This window comes from Phyllostomus discolor, chromosome 9 (genome assembly GCF_004126475.2).
Source record: "Phyllostomus discolor isolate MPI-MPIP mPhyDis1 chromosome 9, mPhyDis1.pri.v3, whole genome shotgun sequence".
Lineage (NCBI taxonomy): Eukaryota > Metazoa > Chordata > Mammalia > Chiroptera > Phyllostomidae > Phyllostomus > Phyllostomus discolor.
The window spans coordinates 86,559,029-86,574,229 of record NC_040911.2 but is presented as its reverse complement, the minus strand read 5'-3'; the positions used below and the strand labels follow the sequence as shown (position 1 = coordinate 86,574,229).

Here is a 15,201-nt window from a genome sequence, read left to right as displayed (position 1 = left end):
TTGTGGAACAATGCCCAACCAACTGAACCACACTGGTCAGGGCTAAAAAGATCTATTTTTGAAAATCATATTTAGAATAGCCCTTTTCTAGATGTCTTTCACATAAGAGGGTTTCACAATTACAGCGGAAATAGTCCAGATTGATTGTACTTTTGGAGGCAGGTGAGACTTTGTAGAAGTTACTGTTTTTAATGGCAAGTAAATTATAAACAGTCCCCAGTATATGAATAGGTTGTGTGCTAATCAACATGTAATTGATTCTTTGGAACATGCTTTCCTATGAATGTTGTGATAGCAATGTTGGTTTCTTAGGAAGCCCACAAAAACCTATTTACCCATAAAATTAGTTCTTAAGAATCATAAAATCACTCTTAGCTTACCATTATTTCTTGTCTGTGTTATTCCGACAGCTTCCTGAGAAGTCTCTCTGCACTGTCTTGCTCCTTTACTCTGTTCTGCAGTCAGGGCCGTCTTTCTGAAATGTGAATCTGATTTTGTCACTGTTCTGCTTGGTATCTTTGGGCCTCACCCCAGACCTCAGGATGAAATCCAAACACCTTATGGGATAATGCTCTGTGGGCCCTACTCACCGCAGCAACCACATTTTTTCCTCTTTTCTCCCTCTTCCCACTGACCATATCATTTTAAAGTAGTGGTTTTCTAATTTGGCAATTTAACTCCCAATTTTTAGAACATTTCTTTAAAAGATTTTATTTATTTATTTTAGACAGAGGGGAAAGAGGAGGAGATAAACATCAATGTGTGGTTGCCTCTTGCATGCCCCACCCTGGGGACCCGACCTGGCCAGAAACCCAGGCATATGCTCCAACTGAGAGTCAAACCAGCAACCCCTTGGTTCACAGGTGGGTGCTCAGTCTACTGAGCCACACCAGCCAGGATGTAACCCCCAATTTTTATAGTTGTCTCCCTTATATACCTACTATGAGAACAATTTTTTGTTGTTGTTCCTCAATCTAGTTTTTCTAAAGCATTTAACTTGGTAGTCATGGAGATAATAACTGTCTTTTGCATTCATATTCCATTATCTTTGTATTACTGTCTAATCAAATCACAATATCAAGAACTACTAGCAGAAGTAGGAATATTTTAAGAGATTCTTCATAAGCACTCAGTCCAGTTACTGGGAACAGGTTATCTGGGCATAACAAAGAGTAGCCCACTAGCCACGAGGGCTCAGTGTGCTGTGGGCCCAGGGCTGTGTGTTTTCTAGACAGGGTAGGAGTCCCCTGAAAGAGTCCTGACATATGTTCACTAGGCTTCAGCACATACTCTCTATTACCTTTGGTCTTTGTCCATGCTGTTGTCTCCTTATGGAGGGCCATTCTTCCCTCTTTTTGTGATTGGTTCTCTTTTCTGATATTAGCTTTGGTTTTATCCCTCCAGGAAGCCATCACTTATCACCTCAGACGAGGTTCGATGTTCTTTCTGTGTTTTACAGAGTATCTTGTGCTTACCCTTTTCATGGCTCATATCACACTCTTAAAATTGCCTCTGTATTCATTTCACCTATTGTATGCTCCTCAAAACAAGTACTGGCACATTTTTATCACTTATTTTTTTAAAGATTTTATTTATTTATTTTTATAGAGGGAAGGGAGGGAGATAGAGAGAGAGAGAGAAACATTAATGTGCGGTTGCTGGGGGTTATGGCCTGCAACCCATGCATGTACCCTGGCTAGGAATCAAACCTGCAACACTTTGGTTGGCAGTCCGCACTCAATCCACCAAGCTACGCCAGCCAGGGCTATCACTTATTTTTTTGATACTAGTGTGTAGCTCTATACCTGCTTGTGTATTCCAGTCCTTCCTTCCCTTCTCTCTTTCCTTTAATAAAAATTTGTTAAGTATGTACCAAGTGCCAGCTATGCTGCAACGTGCTGGAGGTACAGAATAAGATATTGTCCCTGGCCTCAAGGTACTTATATTTGTGTGAGAAACAGATAATGAGTATGTGAAAAAGAAACACTTCAGAGCTAAGAATATCACCAGGGATAAGAAAGGTCATTTCATCACAATAAAGAAGTCAATTCATTGTCCTGCTCAGGTGGCTCAGTTGGTTGGAATGTTGTCTCATACACTGAAAGGCTGTGGGTTTGATTCCCAGTTAGGACACATACCTAGGTTGTGGGTTCAATCCCCTGTCAGAAGACAACCAATAGATGTTTCTCTGTTTCTTTTTTACATCAATGTTACTCTCTCCCTTTCTCTTTTTCTGTGTCCCTCTCTCTTCCTTTCTCTCTTAAATCAATAAACATATCTTTGGGTGAGGAGTAAAAAAAAATATGTCAATTCATCACAAGGACATAGAAATTTTAAATATTTATGTACCTATGAGCTGAATTTTGAAATACATGAAGACTGATAGAGCTGCAAGGAGAGACTGACAAATCCACAGTTATAGTTGGAGATTTCAGTACCTCTCTCTCAGTGATTAATAGAACAAGTAGTCTGAAAAGTCAACAAAGATATAAAAGACTTGAACAACACTATCAGCCAACTTGCCTTCATTGACGTTTATAGAACATACCATCCAATAGAAGCAAAGCACATAATCTTTTTAAGTATATATGGAACCTTTGTAAGGTAGATCATATAAACAAGACTCAAGCAAATTTGAAAGGATTGAAGTCATACAAAGTATATTCTCTGACCACAATGGAACTAAATAAAAAATTGACCTCAGAAAGGTATCTGGAAAATCCCCAGACATTTGAAAACTAAGTAACATATGCCTAAATAACCCATGAATTAAACAAGAAACCAGAAAGGAAATTAAAAAGTATTTTGAACTGAATGAAAATGAAAATACAATCTATCAAAATATGCGGGATGTCACTAAACCAGTTCTTAGGGGAAAATTTATAGTGCTCAATGCCTATTTGAGAAAAGAAAGACCTCAAATCAATGACTTCAGTTCTACCTTAAGAAACTAAAAAAAGAAAATAACCAAAGCAGAATAAAAGAAATAATAAAGATGTGAGTAGAAAAAAATAAAATAGAAAACAGAAAAACAATAGAAAATCACTGAAACAAAGTTGGTTCTTTGGGATGAATAGTAAAGTTGATAAACTTTTAGGAATGGTGGATATGTTCACTATCTTGACTGGTGATGGTTTCATGGATGGCTGCATAGGTCAAAATTGATCAAATTGCACACTCTAAATATGTACAGTGTATTTTATACTAACTTTTCTCGAATAAAGTTAAAGTTTAAAAAATGAGATATCAGTTAATGGTAAGCACATGTAGAAAATTAAAGCTGGGCAAAGGGGTGAAGAGTAACAGTCATATGTGTTACAGTTTTAGATAGTGTGTTCAGGGAAGGCTCTCTGAGGAAGTGTAATTTGAATAAGATATCTAAATGAAGCCAGCAAGCTATATGAGGGCCCTGATTTGGAAATGAGCTTGGCATCTGTGAGTTGCAGAAAGATGGCAAGTGTTGCTATGGCAGAATGAGCAAGGAGAACAATAATAAAGGTAAGTTTTGAGAAAAATTAGAGGCCATATTATGTAGGACTTAAAAAAAATAGTCCTCACCCAAGCACATGTTTCCATTGGTTTTAGAGATAGAAGTGGGGTGAGGGAGAGAGAGAGAAACATCAATTGGTTGTTTCCTGTATGCTCCCCAGCTGGGGATCAAACCTGCAATGCAATATAGGAATTTGCCCTGACTGGGAATCGAGCCACTACCTTTCCTTAGAGTGCAAGGAACACTGCTCCAACCTAGTCATGCAGCCAGGGCTGTAGGACTTCTATAGACATAATTAGGAATCTGGATTTTCTATCTATCTATTTCTAATGTAATTATTTTTACTGTCCACAGTTTGTAATAGGAGAGCCAGAGCTTCCTCCCAGACTCAAGTTTATAAATTCTCAACAGGCTGGTGAGGCCAGGTGGGATATTTCTTGTCTTATTTGGTTTCTGGAAGACTTCATTCACATCCTCAGTAGTCATTTGATCAGGTGGAATTATGTTCTTCATCTTCTCCAGCTCTTTCTCATATTCCTCAATCATGGCCTTCAAGGCTCAGTCACTGCCTTTTAGAGCAAGTTTTCACCCGGCCATTCTAAGATCCTTCGCTGACCCCAGCAGCTCTCAATAGAAAGTAGATTGTATTTTTACTGTGATTTGAAAGACACTGGAGACTTTTAGACCAGGAGAGAAGTACTCATATTTATTTTACATTTAATAAATACTGTTGTAGATACCGTGAGGGAAGTCGACTCTAGGGGCAAGAGGTGAAACAGGGAAAAAATTATTAGAGTGCTTATACAGTGGTCTAAGCAGGATGGTGAGCCTTGGAACTAGGGTGGTAACAGTGAAGATGGTGAAAAATGATTAGATTCTTTAAACATTGACTAGATTATAGTTATATTTTTATAGAGGTAGACTTGTGAATAGATTTGATGTGAGATATGAAGGCAAGAGAGGATTAAAGGATACAAAGATAGCAGATTTTTGTCCTGAGCAGTTGAGTGAATGGTGGTAGTATTTAATGAGATTAAGCATACTAAGGGAGGAACAGGTTCTAGCAGGGTAGAAAATAGTCAGATTTCACCATGTTAAGTTTGAAGTGCTTATTACCATATTTTGCCATGTACAATGCATACACATGTGTTTGGTCCAAACTTTCATGAAAAAGTCTTGTTTTTACTTTTTTTTTAACAATCTTTTTTTTTAGATTTTATTTATTTATTTTTAGAGAGAGAAGGGAGGGAGAAAGAGAGAGAGAGAGAAACATCAATGTGCGGTTGCTGGGGGCCGTGGCCTGCAACCCAGCATGTGCCCTGACTGGGAATCGAACCTGCGACACTTTGGTTCGCAGTCCGTGCTCAATCCACTAGATATGCCAGCCAGGGTCACTTTTTAAAAATTTATATTTAGAAACAAAATAGATTATTGTATTTCAGGGTATTATTTTGCATACAGGTATTGTTATTGCTTTATAGAGTTACACTTTTAATGCATACACGTAAATAAAATAATTAAAAACATCTATATAGATATAGAATTAGTACTACCCATATATAATGTGCATCCTTATTTTTCTCTCAAAAATTAAGGCCAGTCTGGCTGGTGTAGCTCAGATTGAGCGAGGGCTATGAACCAAAGCATCACTGGTTTGATTCCCAGTCACAGCACATGCCTGGGTTGCAGGCCAGGTCCCCAGTGGGGGATGTGTGAGAGGCAACCACACATTGATGTTTCTCTACCTCTCTTTCTCCTTGCCTTCTCCTCTCTCTAAAAAAATAAATAAAATCTTTAAAAAAATTTAGGACAAAAAGTATGCATTATACATGGCAAAATGCAGGTAGCTATCCCAATGGCAGTATTAATGCAATTGGCCATACCAGTGTGAAATGCAAGAAGAGAGGTCTAGGCCAGAGGTATAAAATTGGGATCAGTGTATAGATGGTATTTGAAAACATTAGACTAAGTGTCCCAGGTTCGATTCCCAGCCAGGGTACATTCCTGGTTGCAGGCCATAACCCCCAGCAACCACACATTGATGTTTCTCTCTCTCTCTCTCTCTCTCTCTCTCTCCCCCCTCCCTCTCTCCCTTCCCTCTCTAAAAATAAATAAATAAAATCTTAAAAAAAAAGAAAACATAAGACTAGATGCAATCACCTAGTATGATAACCAGCATCCAAGATGGCCCCCAAATAATTCCAACTTCTGGTATTCACACTCATGTAGTTCTTTTCACATCGTACCAGAGTTGGTCTGTGTGACCAATAGAATATGGCAGAAATGCTGGTATGTCACTTTCTAGATTAGGTTATAAAAGACAGTGTAACTTTCATCTTAGACTTTCTGTCTCTTGGATCACTTGCTCTGGCAGAAGCCATGTCGTGACCAACCTTATGGAGAGGCCTTTGTGATAAGGCACTGAACCTTCCTGTCAGCAGCCAAATGAATAAGCTTAGAAGCAGGTATGCAAACCCCTTTAGAGACTGCATCTTCATAAGAGACTCAGTGCCGGAACTTCTCACTTAAGCCACTTCTGGATTCCTGGCTCTCAGACACTATGCAAGATAATAAATGTGTGTTGTTTTAAGCTAAGTTTTAGGATAATTTGTTACACAGTAATAGATAACTATGACACATAGGGAGTAAATTTAGTGAGTAAAGAAGAACACAGACACCTGGAACATTCCACTACATTGAGGTTGGGAAGGGAAGGGGAGCTAGCAAATAAAGGTGAGAAGGAGGAAAGTTAAGAGTGTAGTGCATGGAAGCCCGATGAAGGAGGTGTTTCCAGGCAGGAGTTGAAAATGACGTCAAACGCTATTGCAAAGTGGGGAAATTTAGACAGAAGACTGATGATTGATATGCCAAAATCGAGATCTTTGAAGACTTTGGCAACAGTATTTTCAGTGGACTGTAAGGACAAGAGACTGGTTGAAGTACTTAGAGGCGGGGACAACCTTTGTGAGGAGTTTTAGTCTAAAGGAGGGCAGAGAAATGCTGTGGTAGCTAGAGGAAGATGTCTAGTGAAGACTTTTTAAAAATCTTCACCCACGGACATGCTTATTGATTTTAGAGGGAGGGGAAAGGAGGGAGAAAGAGGGAGAGAACCATCAATGTGAGAGCGGCACTGATTGGCTGCCTCCTGCATGCACTGACTAGAGATTGAACCTGCAACCCACACATGTGCCTTGACTGGGAATTGAACCCATGACTTTTCAATCTACAGGATGATGTTCCAACCAACTGAGCCACACCGGCCAGGGCTAGTGAAGACTTTCTAAATATGGGGATCTGGATATTTGATTGCTGATGAAAATAATCCTGTGGACTGAGAAGTTGATAATGTTAAAAAAGAGATGATAATTGAATGAGCAGTGTCTTTAAGGAGGCAAGAAGGAATGGGATCCAGTTTGTGGGTGGAGGATTTGGCTTTAGATAAGAAAAAAGGAAATTCATCACTGTTAATATGAGAATATTGCATAGGTCTAGATGTAGGAATCTGGTCAGCTGGGTAGTAGGAAAATAAGGTAGTCCTCATCCAATTGCTTCTCTTAGTGGAATAAGAAATAAACCTGTTGGTTGGAAGGAAGAAGTGGGAGGGAAGTTGAAGGTTGTGGAGAGAGGAAGGTGTGAAATAGTCCTTTTAGAAAGAATGAATATGTTGAATGAATAAATGGAAAAGCTCTGTCTAGTCACTTAACCATAGTTTAAAATTTCGTTTCTCTGGGAAAATGCATTCTTAGATACAGTGAGGAAGCCTAGAACACATTCTTACTCTTCTTCAGAAGTGTGTGTGTGTAAAGAAGGGTAACGGCATGAGGTAGTAATTTCTAGCTACAAGAACCATGTTACATCTCTATACTTGTATAAAAATAAGCCTTTTAGGACTGTTAACCTTCAAGAACTATGAATTAAGGGGCAAGAACAGTTGCTTCCCTCTGAAAACAGTGGGGACAACTTTAAACTCAGAATCATTAAACTCACTCCTCATTCTTGATTATGGGTTAATTTTCTTGTAAGCTGGGTGTTCATAAATCTAAAGCCAGCTATATTTTATTATCTTTAAGTAATAAAATATAAAGAAATAAAATTATGTTAAGCCAAACAAAAAGAACACTTTTGAAAAGAGTTCATCATTGCTTTGGCATTGTTTCTTAATCTTCAACAGATTTTATTATCTAGTTCCTAGGGAGAGGTAAGAATAGGTGAAAATGGAGAAGGAAAATCTGTACACGAGAGAAAAAGGGAATTTAGCAGCCACAGATTAGATTTTTACGACTGCCTTCAACAGATGTGTCTGTGTTCTATATTTAGCTGAGTACTGGCAGTTAAATTGTGAGTTTATTCATATATATCTTACCCTGATTGGGAGTGGTCACCCCATGGAGATGTAGCATAAAGACAAATTATACTCAATATAGGCTTCTCTATAATAGGATTATATGCAGTTTAACTACCTCATGCATATTAGTTCATTATGGAAACCAGCCTATTTACTGATAGGCTTTTAGAAAACTGTTTGTTCTGATATTTCTGAGACTGATTTAGAGCCATTCTAAACTATCTGAAGTATCGTAATACTTTGAAAGAAGGCTATTGGTAATATAAATATCAAGTTACTACCTTTTACTAACAAAGATAAGTGAAAAAAAAAAAAAGAACCCATTAGTAGATAGTTGTAAAAGCTTAATGCATTTAGAACTTTCAAAGGCAAAGTTGATGCCCTGGTTTTCAGAAAGAGGTAAAAAGTTGATCTCAGGTAGCTAGTATATTGAGGTTTACTGTATGCTAAGTACTTTGTGCACATTACCATTTCATCCTCCTAAGAGCCCTGTGAAATAGGTCACTATTCTTATTTTATAGCTGAGGAAACTAAGGCTCAGGGGAAAATGACTTGCCCAAAGGTACACAGGTAGAACCTGGTTTTAAACCTGAGTCTGACCGAAAGCCTTGTTTTTTCTAGCACACTCGTTTATTCTCACTAAAAAGGTTGTTGATGACCTTTACAATATAGAACACATTTTTTGCATGTGGTTGGTGTTGGGAAGAGGTGCTCCTGAGTTACCAGCATGGGCTCACTAAAAACCAAGTCGTGCACTTTCCTATGGTTTTGGTCAGATTAGTGAATTGGCTTGTAGGAGCAGACCAACCCTCCTCCCTAGAACTATTAGAAAAGCAGTATGAATGCAAAAAACATCTGTTTGAAAGCTGAGGTCCCAGAGAAGAAAGTTCAAAAAGTGAGACCGACATTCTGAGCTGCTTTCTCTTTGATGCATTTACCAGTTCAAAACAGGCACAGGTTGAGAGGCAGGAAAACAGAATGGAAACTGGCTGGTAAAAGGTTAAGGAGCTATCAGCAATCTCATGGTGCTGAGGGATTGATTATAAATTTGAGTGCGTGGCCAACCAAGGTGGCATGGCTCTGGTAGAGAACTTGGCTTTCATTTGGGACATCTGAAGGTCTACACTTGAGGAAGGCGGGTAGACTACCTTATAGGCTAGTCTTACAAAGACTGAATCCAGCTTCCAATTAGGTAAATCTCTAATTAGATTAATAGGATATAATTCTATTCTAATTGCTTACCAGAGCTTAAAGAAATCCTTTCTGGAGGAAAATAAACTCATTTATAATCACTGCAATTTTTCAAACACTAATGTCTATCATTGAGTCAAAAATTACCAAACATAATAAATGACAGGAAAAAAAGGCAATAAAAAGAGATTCATGGGTGATCTAGATATTGAATGATCAAATTTGGATTTTAAAAATAACTGTGACCAATGATTATAAGTTCAAAAAAGAGATGATAAGACAGAGAATTCCACCAGGGAGCTATAACATATAAAAATGAGTCAAATGGAAATTCTACAACTGGAAAACATCATAAAAAATTAAGAATATAATAGACAAGCCTTGGCCTGTGTGACTTAGTTGGTTGGAGCTTCGTTCAGTGAACTGAAAGGTCATGGCTTTGACTGCCAGTCAGGGCACATGCCTAGGTTGTGGGTTCAGTCCAGTCCCCTAGGTTGTAGGTGTGTACGAGAGGCAACTGATCGATGTTTCTCTCTTTCTCACCCTTTCTTCCCCTCCCTCTAAAATCAATTAGCATGTTCTTGGGTTAAATGTAGTCATTTAACTAATGAATGGAATAATAAGTGAAACAACAGATTGATGTTCCCCTCTCTTTCTCCCCTTCTGTTTCTCTAAAATCAATTAAAATAATAAAGTAGTCTAAAAAAAAGAAATCTCATTGAAATTAGAAAATTTTGAACAGAATAGTTTTAAAAAACAGCTATCAAAACTTATGTGATACAGCTGAAGCTGCAGTTATTTATCTATTATTTATAAGGAAATGTATTGCCTTAAAATGAACTTATTAGGACAGAAGAAATTCTGAAAATGATCTAGGTGTCAATAGAAAGAGAAGAAGGAATTATCTTGCAATAGTTTGAAGGATAATTCAGTATATTATACTGTAAAATTCAGAAAATGATGAAATAGAAACCAAAGAATAATAATCAGCAAACCCAAAGTTGGTTCTTTGAAAGACTAATAAAGTTAAGAAATCTTTGGCAAATCTTTGGCAATCTTTGGACAAGTCTTTGCCCTAGCTGGTGTAGCTCAGTGGATTGTGTGTCAGCCTGTGAACCAAAGGGTTGCCGGTTCGATTCCCAGTCCAGGCACATGCCTGGGTTGCTGGCCAGGTCCCTGGTTGGGGATGTGAGAGGCAACTAACTGATGTTTCTCTCCCTCTCATTCTCCTTCCCTTCCCCTCTCTCTAAAAATAAATAAATTAAACCTAAAAAAAAGAAGTATTTGGCAAAACTTAAGATCTAAAAGAGAATGTACAAATTACCAATATCAGGAATGAAAAGCAACATCACTATAGTTCTTATAGACACTAAAAAGTAAAATATTATGAATAAGTTATTGCCAAGAAATTTGAAAATTTTGATGAAATGGACAGATTCCTAAAAAACCACAATTTACCTCACTTAACACTATTTGAATAGTTTTTATCTGTGAAGGAAATTGAATCTGGGCCATGGCCAGGTAGCTCAGGTGGATAGAGCATCATTCCACTGCACCAAGGTTGCCAGTTCGATCTTCCAAAAGGGCATATACAAGAAGCAACCAAAGATGCATAAATAAGTGGAACAACAAATCGATGTTTCTCTCTCTCTAAAATAAATAAACAGACATATAAGAAAATAAATTGAATATGTACTTTAAATTCTTCTCTTAAGGAAAACCCAGGTTGAGATGGTTTCATGGTGAATGAATTTTCCCACCTCTTTGGAAGGAAATACACCAATCCTATAAAACATCTCAAAGAACAGAAGAAAGGAAAAAACATTTCCCAATATATTTTATGAGTTCAGCAATTTTGATCCACTGTGTAGTTCCCCTTGGCTATTATTATATACGTCTTAGAACTAAAGTTCACCTTATACCTTTAGTATGTTAACAATTCTTAAACAGATATTTATCATGTTGGACCTTGTTTTCCCCTTTACTCAGTTAGCAGATACTCCCAGTGGTACAAAATAATCCAGTTATACAAAATTATTCTTCTTCATGTACACTGGCCAACTGGCATAGAACAGTACTGTAGGAAAGAAATTTTTGCTGACAGAATAGCTTCTAACCCCACTCCCTACTATGGTGGAAACTGATAATAGTAAGATTTAATTTGCCTGTTTGTTTTTCTCCTGCAGACTCCATTAATAATATACCTCTTTCATTTCCTGATTGACTATGCTGAATTGGTATTTATGGTAAGCAAACTTCCACATAAAATCAATGTGTATACATTTTAAATTGTATTGTCTTTAATCTTTTTTTAAGAAAAAAATATATTTTAGAAATTTAGGAGTTTCTTAGAGTATAAAAGCAAACACCTATTTTTAATTTGAATTCATAGAACTGTAACTATACAATTGACCCTTGAACAATGCCAGGGACTAGGGGTGCTAACCTTGCCGCCCCCACCCCACATAGTTGAAGATTCGCATATGATGTAACTTTTTACTCCCCCCAAATTTAAGTTGTCCCTCGGTATCTAAGGGCATTGGTTTCAGGACACCTCTTCCCTGCTCCCTCCATAGATACCAAAAATCCCTGGATGCCCAAGTCCCCTGAATAAAATGGCGCAGATCAATGTATGCAGTTGGCCCTCCACATGCTTGCACTCCCAACCCTGGATGGCTAACAGCACAGGCATTTACTGAAAAATATCTGTGTATAAGTTGATCTGCATAGTTCAAACCCAGACTGTTCAAGGGTCAGCTGTATAATGGAAGTATGAAGAGGAGTTTATGACATCTGACCAGGTCCAATGTCTTATACTTTTAAAATTTGATATGTGAACAATGTAGCCTTGATTTCTCTAGCGCCAAGATTGGCTTTAATTGTGATGTCAATGTTAAGGGCATCCTCAATTTCCTAATCATTCTGCCACGAGATTCTGTGACAGTAACAGAAGCCTAATGAGACTTTCAGGGACAGGAATCTGAGACAACAGGGCTATGTTTTGACAGCATAGTAATTTGAAACATTTGCCTAATCTAGGGTCGAAAATCTGGGTAAAGTAGAAGGTCCTCTGGGTTCTTCTTTAATTATTATAATGGCTACCATTTATTGAGTACTTACTGTGTGCTGGCACTTGACATACATTAGGCCTATAAAGCAGTGGGTATTTTTCCCACTTTACAGAAAACTTAGCAACTTGCAGTTACAGAGCAGATTTTCCAGTCTTACTTCCCTGAAGGGGCTTTGTCTTTGGGACTCAAAGTGAGGGCTGAGGTCTGTCTGTGAGAGGTCAGTACTGATAGTCTACCACCATCCAGAAGCTTCAGGCCCTGGCAGCATTCCATTACTCCAAAACTAATTGGGTTCATTTCCTGTTTTTTCCCTTTCTCTTGACAGATAACTGATGTACTCACTGCCATTGCCCTGTATTTTGCAATCCAAGACTTCAATAAAGTTGTGGTAAGTAGTCAGTGAGTGGGGAAAAAACTGGTGGATTTGGTAGCACGTTGGTCTCCTATTATAAAGAACCAAGATCACACGTGTACTTGAGGATCCAACTGGTTTTTGGGTTTTTTTTTTTAAATTTTATTTATTTATTTATTTTGAGAGAGAGAGGAAGGCAGGGAAGAAGAGAAGGAGAGAAACAGCAATGTGTGGTTGCCTCTCGCTCGCCCCACACTGGGGACTTGGCCCACAACCCAAGCATGTGCCTGACTGGGAATTGAACCGGTGACTCTTTGGTTCACAGTCCTGCGCTCAATCCACTGAGCCACACCAGGTAGGGCTGGACCCAATTGTTTTAAAATGCCAAGAAGTGGGATCGAAGCTTCTGGCTTATTCAGCCAGCCCCGGAATGGCCAAACCCAAACAAATAAGACAGCTTTACTAATAGATAAAGGTGTTCTTAATCTTTGTAGATTAATATTCACTCACCTGTGCCAATTCAGACTTTTTTCAGCAAATGGAATTGAACTACAATTATGTTAATGAGGACCCTTAAAAATCTTCCATTTCTTTCACCAGTTTTCTATTTTTATGAAGGAAAATTAATATAGCTTTTAACTCATTGTTATGTGTATCCAAGGTAAAATTGGATTTCCAATGTAGTTTCTGTTTCCTTGCAGAGAGCAATCTTAATTGGAAAACTTGCATATATTAAACACCTGTTGAAAGTATTGATGTAAACTGTAGTTTTAAACTATATGTAATAGCCAAGGGGAATTGTGTAGTGGGACCATTTTTATTTTTCTTGGCTCTGAGAGAGTTAACAGTTTAACCATGTGTACGTACTATCCATGTAGTTATTCAAAAATTGGCTGCAGTCCTCCTTGATTGGCGGGAAGCCACTGAGAAGATTTGGACTGGGGTGAGAGAAGGCTGCATCCCATTGGTGATGTCTGTTTGTGATTCATTTTCACATCTGTTACCAAGTAATAGAACCAGAAATAGCAGTCTGCCTTTATGTGGCATTGGTCATCAGTAACACATAAAGCTGGTGAATTCTAGAATTTTAGATATCAAAAAGAAACTGTTAAAATATCTGGATTTGAGAGGTATCTTTACTTGGGGTCCATTATTAGGTCTATAAAACCCTTGAAATGATATGAAAAATTATATATGTGTGTGTGCATGTCTTTTTTTCCTTTTTTTAATATATTTTATTGATTATGCTATTACAGTTGTCCCATTTCCCCCTTTACTCCCCTTCACCCTGTACACCTTCTCCCACCCACTCCCCCCCCTTTAGTTCATGTCCATGTGTCATAAGTTCTTTAGCTTCTACATTTCTCATACTATTCTTACCCTCCCCCTGTCTATTTTCTACCTACAATCAATGCTACTTATTCTCTGTACCTTTTTGCCCTCTCTCCTCCTCCCATTCCCCCGTTGCTAACCCTCCCTCCATGTGATCTCCATTTCTGTGATTCTGTTCCTATTCTAGTTGTTTGCTTAGCTTCTTCTGGTTTTGCTTTAGGTGTGGTTGTTAATCATTCTGAGTTTGCTGTCCTTTTACTATACATTTTTTTTAATCTTCTTTTCTTAGATAAGTCTCTTTAACATTTCATAAAATAAGGGCTTGGTGATGATGAACTCCTTTAGCTTGACCTTATCTGAGAAGCACTTTATCTGCCTTTCCATTCTAAATGAAAGCTTTGCTGGATAGAATAATCTGGGATACAGGTCCTTGCCTTTCATGACTTGGAATACTTCTTTCCAGCCCCTTCTTGCCTGTAAGGTCTCTTTTGAGAAATCAGCTGACAATCTGATGGTAACCCCTTTGTAGGTTACTGTCCCCTTATCTCTTGCTGCTTCTAGGATTCTCTCCTTCGTTTTTACCTTGGCTAATGTAATTATGATGTGCCTTAGTGTGTTTCTTCTTGGGTCCAACTTCTTGGGGACTCTCTGAGCTTCCTGGACTTCCTAGAAGTCTATTTCCTTTGCCAGAATGGGGCAGTTCTCCTTTATTATTTGTTCAGATACGTTTTCAATCTGTTGCTCTTCCTCTTCCCCTTCTGGTACCTCTATAATTCGAATGTTGGAACGTTTAAAGATGTCCTGGAGGTTCCTGAGCTTCTCGTTGTTTTTGAATTATTTCTCCATTCTTTCCTGTTTGGTTGTTTCTTTCTTCCTTCTGGTCTACTCTATTGTTTTGAGTCCCAGTTTCCTTCCCATCACTATTGGTTCCCTGTGCATTTTCCTTCATTTCTTTTATGGTAACCTGCATATGTTCATCTAATTTGCAACCAAAATCAACCAATTCTGTGAGCTTCCTGATCACCAGTGTTTTGAACTGTGCATCTGATAGGTTAGCTGTCTCTTGGTTGCTCAAAAGGATGAGTTCTGGGGCACTGATTTGTTCTTCTGTTTGAGCCATCTCTCTCTCTCTCTCTCTCTCTCTTTTTTTTTTTTTGGTCTGGCCGCTCCTGTTACGGTGAGGGGCGGAGCCTTAGGTGTTCACCAGGGCTGCGGGCACCCCAGTTGCTAGATTGTGACGTTGCATGTGAGGGCGGGGTTGAGAGGGAACAATAGCGGTAGCTCCGTTCTCTGTGGGACCTTAGACCCTTCTCTGGGATCCTGGGTTGCGAGCTCTGCCCTGCTCCACAATTGCTGCCTCACTGGGTCTGCCAGCTGCTGCTTGCGTACTCAGGGTCCACCCGCTGCAATATTGCATGCC

General features: G+C 38.5%; 1 protein-coding gene across 2 annotated transcripts in view; it reads left to right on the top strand.

Moving 5' to 3' along the window:
• Positions 1–15,201, top strand: part of PIGU (phosphatidylinositol glycan anchor biosynthesis class U) — a 96,405-nt gene that overhangs the window by 5,884 nt on the left and 75,320 nt on the right. Inside the window, exons 3-5 of one of the 2 annotated variants that reach the window (XM_036009733.1) lie at positions 3,845–3,915; positions 11,213–11,272; positions 12,423–12,485. In XM_036009733.1, coding sequence (XP_035865626.1) covers positions 11,270–11,272; positions 12,423–12,485 — 66 coding nt within the window. In that variant the 5' untranslated portion in view covers positions 3,845–3,915; positions 11,213–11,269. The remainder of the gene's footprint in view (positions 1–3,844; positions 3,916–11,212; positions 11,273–12,422; positions 12,486–15,201) is intronic. The other variant, XM_028524733.2, reaches the window with a different exon arrangement.